Here is an 8,297-nt window from a genome sequence, read left to right on the forward strand (position 1 = left end):
TCCAAGAGCCTAGAGGTAATTTGATGGAGGCATTTTCTCCATCAAACTTCCTTTTCATGTTTAACAAAAGCTAGTGTTGATTGACAAAACCAAAGCAACATGCAGCGAATGGTCTGTTTAAACGTGATCTCTGCAGGCTCAGGTGTTTTTCTCACTTTGTCCCCAGCTGCTCGGGTTTGGGGGAAATTATGAAACTTCCTGATGTGAAGCCCAGCCGGAGGACTTCTTCATGTCCTAAAAATCTGCTCTCAGACCACACTGAGGCCTCACTAAGACCCCTAATAAGGCGTCACCTAGCCTGTCCCTCACTTATACTCTAGATAGATGACCTTTCACCAACCTATTGCTTGCCCCAAAACCAACACTGTCCTTTCTGACTCTAAAAGGAGTGTCTTCTGTTTATTTTAACCATACAATTCATGCTACCCAAAGTTGCTTTGCAGTTTTAGCTTGTTTGTAGTTTTATGATCATTTCTACATGGTTCCATTTCCTATTTTTATATAACAGACCTCAGGAAATACTAAATAGATTTCGTGATCATTGAAGAGCACAATTATCCAATTCAAGAGTACAGCCTGAGTCAGGTCTTGCTTCACTTTAATTTATAATGTTTATGTGCATTAGGAGATTGATGTCTCTAGCAATTACCAATAGGAATGACAGGCATGGTAAGATGGGTAATGTCAGGATAAGCTCCTGGAATCGAGGAATTCTATAGTCTACATCTGAACTCTAAACTACCTCATGGGCCTAATATCCTGGGTGTAGTGTTTGGAGATAAGTTGCTTTGCCCTGACTCATGTCTTCCTGACCTGAGTGAAAATCTCCTTCTGAGTCCAAATTTAGGAATTAATATGTCAGCAATTCTAGAACATTCTATTCTAAATATGTCTTTACATCTCTATATACTTAAACATTTCTGTGTATCACCAAGGTAAATTTCCTGCTGTCATCTGTATCCATCCATACTTACTATGTTGGGACCTGAAATTTGAGACCTTATTTTATTGAAAGTAATATGTAATAACTTCAAACTAGCTCAGAGTAAGTCTTGTGGATCAACAAATATTTGTTCCTATTGATGGGGACTTGGATGGTTTGTGCCTTTTTAGTCCCTGTGATTTTCGGCCAGTGGTTCTTTAAGCATCACTCTTTGATTCTAATACCATATTGTGACACCAGGCACATCGTAGAGTCTGGCATGAGCCCCAGGTGACCTTCTGTTTCTTGTCCCAAGTTCATATCAAATCTGTCTATTCACTGAATCTGATTTTCATCCTGTGAGTCACATTCTGCACTGAAGTGCCTGAAATATAAATGGCATTCCAGAGATCGTGACGGGACATCTTCTTATGGAAATAACACATGGAGTCTCCAACTGGGAGCAATGAGAGATGAACTCTGATCATGATCAAGGTTGGACCCTAGTCCTCTAGGTGAGGGTAAGGACTTTAGGTTGCCATGGATACCTATAGAAGCATCAGGATAGAGAAGGGAGCTATGTAGGCTGAGCCATTATGTTTCTTACACATGACATTCTTTACATTAAAGCTACTTTCTATAAGAAAAGTGAATAAGAATTCAGATTTACTTGAGTTAACATTAGCATAGTAGAGCTATGTCCAAAATATACTATTTAGTTTTAAATTTATTTGTCTAAAGCCTTATTTGGGAACAAGTCCTCAGCCCAGGTTGGTCTTATACTTGCAAACATCCTGTTGATAAGACCTCTGCTTGGGTGGTATTCCAGACATGTTATACTATCCAAGACTATCAGAAACCAATGCTTACCTCTCACATCATTGATAGAATAGCACAGAAATAAGTTGTGGGACAATGTCAGAAACATTTCCTAATATTGTCACTGACACTTGACAACAGCAGACAAAGACCCCAGAATCATACACAGAGTTGAGTACAGGTATAATTTATGTTTTTACAAGAATTTAAATATTTCTTTATTTAACATCAGACTGAGGCCTGAAGAAACTGACTACCCACAGGAGAGAACTTAACAGGCATTGGACAAGACCCTACATATGTCTTAGTCCTTTAGATCTCATACACCCATAGGAACAGGTGTACTGGAAGATTGGGATTAGGAGTTAACAAGATAATGACACAGGTGGAAAGGGACAATGTGAAAGCCCCGCTGGACCCAGCAATAACTCTCCATAACCCAGGGCTCCCTTGACTCCACACTGCAGCCAACGCCATAAGTCAATCTATTTAACACTAATTTCATGAGGTTCTGAGCCTTTTTTCCCATCAGGTTCTACTCCTGTTTAGGACGTCAACCAATCACACAATCTGCCAAGATGTTGCACAACCATATTCAAGTGCTTCATTAAAGATAGAAGCATGAAGTGGTAGATGGACTGGTAAAAGCTAAATTCCGATCAGGATGGAGGTTTCCCAGCCCTGCCTGTGTTAGAGCATGAGAGATGACTGAGGAATATACAAAGTAAGGGTGGGATGGGGCCTGTTGCTGCCTATTAACTGATTACACTGATCTTAGTGGAGACAAACACATAGTCACAGTCAGATGTAGAAAGAGAAGGCAGCATGGGAGAAAAAAAAACAGACAATGTTAAATGGATTAGTACAACAGTGAAACATCTGTCTTCACCTGTAGATGAAAAGAAAAAGGAAGAAACACAGATGTGAATCTTTAAATGGGGACATAGTGGAAAGCTCATTGTGGAACTTTGGGCTGTGATGGGTGCCAGAAGCCCCACACAAATCTCTGGTTAGAGATGGGAGTGGCTTCTGCCAAGTCTGATGCTAGGTTTGGCTGGGCACATGGTTTTAGGCGAAGAGGGGAAGCCCCAGAAAGGGAAGGGGGAACCAATTCGGCTGCTTCTGCTTCCCAGTCCAGCCTGTCCCCATTTCTTCCACTTCCACAAGCTGCCGAGCAGGGCTGAACTGAGCCAGCTGGAGGCTCAGGTGCAGGGTGCAAAAAGCTTTGGGAGAGGAAATCTCTTCCTAAAATTCAGTGTTAATGGCTGTTATAACAGAAGCTCTCAGACAATGGAGTGATTCTTGCACACCTTTACTCTTCAGCAGCTCACACACATGTATATATACTCACAGACAGTTTTTGGAGTGGTTCAGAGTCTGACAGCCGGTGCTTTTTATTGGATTGGCCTAAGGGCTTAGGAAAACTTTGTCTACATGTTTGGGGGTGGTCCTGCTTCTGTCCTGAGTGTAGTCAAGTCTTCACCTCCAGAGGAAAGACTTGGGGCATCACTGAGCCTACCTCACATGAGGAGGATGGACTTGGGACGTGGCTGATTCTACTTTGCCTAACCAATGTCACTTTTGGGGAGGGGCTGTGTTGTGTGTTGTGTGAAAGAGCCTGGTTCTTCGGGAAACTAGGAAGCTCCTACATCTCACACAAACATCCCATGGCTTCACTTATCTCGACAAAGAATCAGGGTACTCTTCACCACCCACCAAATGCCCCACAGCTCATAAATCACTCAAATGGTCCCCAACCCAAGAGTCCCTATGCCTCAGGATTCTATCTTCTGTTCCCCTCACTGGTGCATATGAGGCCTTTGCCATGTCATTTTTAATGCTGTAATAGAAGTCTGGGCATCCCTGGAATTTCACCTCACTGTGGACAAAATAACAAAACTGGGTGGGCCATTTTATATATTAACATAAATTTCCCATGTTTGGTACACAGCTTTTATTACTGACAAGACTGAACCTAGGTGTTTCCTGTTTAAACCTTGGAATATACCCTATTATTAGAGGGCACAGAGGCTTCAGGATGAAGATGGTCTAGGAGAATCTCCCGGATTTATCTCAGATAAGTGTTCAGAACTGTGACTTCGGATCCAGATAAACATGACAGAAGACTGTCAATGAGTTATGTCTCGACTCCTGGCTGTTGACATCTGAGAGGTAATAATGTCTCTGTCACCCCTGCCATTGCAGTTATGAAGCTGCTCATTATTTTCTTTTTGCTTCACAATGGAGTTCCTCTCAGCACATCAGCCGTGTAGGAAATGAGGCTGTGAGGATGAAAGCTGCTGGATGGGTCAGGGCACTCTCACAGCTTGGGCTTCTTGTTCCTATGGAGACATGAACTAATACCCTGCCTCTTTCTTACCTCTAGTCCACTTCCATATCAGAAAGGTCATCATCGCTATCAGAAACCTCTCACAACATTGATAGGACAGCCCAAAGATCAGTTGTGTGACTTAACAGAAAGACTTCTTACTATTGTCACTGACAGCTGACAACAGAAGACAATGACAATGGACTCTCACACAAAACTGAGAACAAAGATAATTCATGTTGAAATCAAAATCTAAAGGGCTCCTTAGTTAACATCAGACTGAGGCCTGAACAAACTGACTGTCCACATGAGAGTATATTGCATACACCGGACAAGGCCCTAAAAATTCCTTTTAATCACATGACCCAGAAGAACAGGTGTATTGAAAGTTTGGGATAAGAAGAGAGAAGATGACAAAGGTGGGAAAGGACAGTGTGAAAGCCCAGGTGAGCCCAGCAGCAGAACTGCACAGGCCATGGCTCCCTTGATTCCACACTGCAGCCAATGCCACACAGAAATGGATTTAGCACAGCAAACACAAATGCCATAAAGTTCTGAGACTTTAATTACTTCCACCGGGTTTCACTCATTTGGGGACATCCATCAATCACACTCTACCAAGAAGTTGCACAAACATATAATAATGCTTAATTAAAGACAGAAGCATGAAGTGTTAGGAGGGGTAGTGAAAGCTAAGTTTTAATCAGGGATGCTGGTTTCCCAGCTCTGCCTGAGTTAGAGCGAGAGAGATGGGGAATATACACGTATGGGTCAGGATGGGGCTTGTTGCTGCCCATGACCTGCTGACACTATGCAGGAGACAGACACATTGTCACAATTAGATGTAGAAAGAGAAGTCACTTGGGGAGGAGAACCAGACACAATGTGTAGTGGATGAATACCACATTGAGACATCTGACTTAACCTGTAGATAAAAAAAACAAGGAAGAAACCAAACATGTGTCTTTAAAAGGTAAGATAGTTAACAGCACATCACTCACTCATATGGTCCCAATCCCAAGAGTCCCCATTCCTCAGGATTCTGTCCTCTGTCCGTCTCACAGGGGCACACCAGACCCCTTAGGGTGTCACTTTTTAATTCTGGTACAGAAGGCTGGGCATCCTAGGAATTTCACCTTATAGTGGAAAGCAAATCAACTGGGTTGGCCATTTTCTATATTAATAAAGAAATATGGATGAGACATAGCTGTTATTACTGACTAGACTTAGCATAGCTGTTCCTGTTTAACCCCTGGAAACATACATTATTATTACAGGAAGGAGGAAAGAAAATGAAGATGGCCTAAAGGAATCTCTTGTCTTTAACTCATATAAGAGTCCAGAACTGTGACTGCAGATCCAGATAAGCATAATGGAAGCTTGTAAATGAAAAAGTGATATCTGGACTCCTGGCTTTTTTTTTTTTCTGAATAGGAAATTTGTCTCTGACACCAGAAAGATAAAAATAAATATGGTCACTTTCACCTCTGTCATTGTAGATATGATTCTGTTCATTATTTTCCTTGTGCTTCCCACTGTCAGCACGTCTGCCCTGTATGCACTGCTGTGTGGATGAAATCTGCTGTCATGTGGCAGGGCTGCCCCTTCTTACCTCTAGTCCTCCTCTTCCATATCAGAAAAGTCATTGCTGCTCCTGTGAGCAGAGCTCCAAGAACCACAGGAATAACAATAGCCATGATGGAGAATGTGGACTCAGAACGCTCTGGGAAGAAAGAAAGGGAAACAGAATGAAGAGTGATTGACAGCTCTCTGTCTTGTCCCTGCAGTAGCTGTCCCTGAGGACTCCCACTCTCTCAGAACAGTGTCTCTGCTCATTTCCAGTCCTTACCCCATCTCAGGGTGATGGGCTCTGGCAGCCCCTCATGATTCACGTGACACTTGTACCTATGCTCTTCTCCAGAAAGTAATACAACAGATGCCCACTTCTGGAAGCTTCCATCCCCTGCAGGTCTGGTCTCCGAAATCTTCATGTCCAGGGTCTGGTTGTGTTCATCCCTTTCCCAGGTCAGGGTGATTTCAGCGGGGTAGAAGTTCAAGGCCCAGCACCTCAGAATAATTTTCTTGTCGGGTCTGACCTTACGGGTCACATGCATTTTAGGGGTGTCTGCAGAAAACAATCAGTAATCTAAGGTATTTGGCATTCTTCATGGGTATCACTCAATGCATATGTAACTTTATGTTAATGGACATTAGTGTTAGCTTGAGGGAGAGATGCCAAACCCACACAGAAACCTAAATTCAGGATATGGATAAGGTAATCTATTCCTTGGAAGGTTTCAGAATCTACATGAACCAGGACAGAGGAGGAAAGGCTGTAATTCCATCTAGGATTATTAAATTCTGGTTCTGACTGGGAGGAGTTATAGAATCAGAAAAACTGCGCTTAGACCTCGGTCATTGCACATGGACATTGGACAGGCCTGAAAGAGATACGATTCACAAATTACATGGAAGAAACTGCTGCTTAGTTTGCAGACTCAACTCTACTAAGAAAATGTTTGGCATTAGGGAGATTGGTAATCTCATTTTGATTCAAGAAACCCACAAGCTCCCCTTCCCCTTTGATGAAAGATAGAGTTAGTATTTCAGTTTCTCCCTGCTGAGGAGAAATCCTCAGGGTATGGGAGGCTCAGTTTCAGAATAAGTGGGGCAGTATCTCCCTTACCTGTTCTCAGCAAAACCTCCTTCCCATAAGCCAGCTCCATGAGGAGTAAGTCCACACATGTAAGGTCCAGGAAAGTCTTCACACCTTCCGTAAAACCTGACGAACCCCACTTGTATCTGAGACTCTCAGCAAACTTGCCAACTGCAGTCCACGTCCTCAGGTCCTCATTCAGCATGATGTGATCATGGTCACCAAAGGCTACTTCAAAGATTCCGTCTCTGAAATACCCTTGAGGCAAAACGTGGCAGCCAAACCTCCTCTGGATTGTGTGATAACCTGAACAAGAATCCACTTTCAGCCACTCCAACAGGCCCTAACAACTGATAGTTACCTGCAGAGAAATGGTCTCTTTCATATGCCCTTTCTAGGTGGACTAATTTTGTTTTAAAGTGGACACAAAATCAGAACAGTATTATGTGGCTCTCTTGAGCTATGAGCCACAAAATTTAGGGGAAATACATTGACATGGAGACCAGGATCAAGCCCATGGAGTGCTAGAAATTTAAGATTTCTCAATAGGACCTACTCACCAGTTGTACTGTAGTTGTAGATTTCAAACATCCTTTGTAGTACCCCTGTGAAATCATAAAAATGGCCCAAAAGCAGGTCTGTGTGATCCTTCCAATACTCTGGTGTCTTTTGATCTATCCATGGTGCACAGTGCTCCATCCTCTGAACATTGCCTCTGATGTTGAATCTCTCAAACTGTGTGTCATCCACGAAGCCAAGACTGATGAACTGGGGCTCAGGCATCCCAGGCAAAGTGAAGAAAGTTTGGAAAAAGCCCAAAAAGTGGGTACCTGGGTATAGTGAGTCTTTAGATGTTAACTCCACGCAGTTGGACCCCATGGTGCTCCACAACACAGCCCCCAGAGATAGCTGGGATTAGGGAACAGGGAGCAGGGGTAGGATGTAAAATGGTGAAGTGAATGTAGGTTCTGGATAGGATAGAGAAGAGACAAGAGTTTTCTGATCCTCTGCCCCCAGGGATGGACTCCTTTCTTTGCTAAGGGGAATCCTTTCCCTATGGACAACCCCACTCACCCTCTTGATGGCTGGTCAGGGCCAGCAGAGCCAGCAGCAGCAGCAGGAGAGCCTCAGTAACAAAGGTCTTCATCTTGTTTGAAGAGTTGAGACAGAGACTAAGATTCCGCTATTATCTGTTCATTTCATAGTCTTGAAAGGAGGAGCCTTATTGGTTTCTCTTGAGAATTCCCAAAGGTAGTGATAGAGGCCTTTTGGGTTTGGTGATGGAAAGATGAATGCCTGGAAGAGAACACTCTAGGGCCCTGCATTCACAGCTCAGACCCAGCTCAGATGTGCTGCCCTGAGGGGATTACAGTCATGGACTCTTAGACTCCTTAGCCATCAATGGCTCTGATTATCATAGTGAATGAAAACCTGAGAATTTGGAGTGCAGTTAGCTGGTCAGCTAAGATGCTCAGACACCTGTATGAGGTGTTAGATTATGCACAAGATGTGAAGAGTTATCTGGAAGTTGAAGGTGGAAAATCACTCTTCTCACAGCTGGACTATTGGAA

General features: G+C 43.3%; 1 protein-coding gene across 1 annotated transcript; it reads right to left on the minus strand.

The window, feature by feature from the left end:
- Nucleotides 1-2,809: 2,809 nt before the first annotated feature.
- On the minus strand, nucleotides 2,810-7,873 carry LOC308436725 (H-2 class I histocompatibility antigen, Q10 alpha chain-like; the record flags this gene model as incomplete). The annotated part of the gene is made up of 6 exons (XM_080937713.1): nucleotides 2,810-2,964; nucleotides 5,683-5,793; nucleotides 5,920-6,195; nucleotides 6,757-7,032; nucleotides 7,287-7,556; nucleotides 7,801-7,873. 6 exons carry the CDS (start codon nucleotides 7,871-7,873, stop codon nucleotides 2,810-2,812), a joined length of 1,161 nt encoding a protein of 386 aa, XP_080793839.1.
- Between the last annotated feature and the right edge of the window lie 424 nt (nucleotides 7,874-8,297).

The sequence above is a fragment of the Micromys minutus genome, assembly GCF_963924665.1.
Source record: "Micromys minutus genome assembly, chromosome: 25".
In the NCBI taxonomy this organism is placed as follows: domain Eukaryota; kingdom Metazoa; phylum Chordata; class Mammalia; order Rodentia; family Muridae; genus Micromys; species Micromys minutus.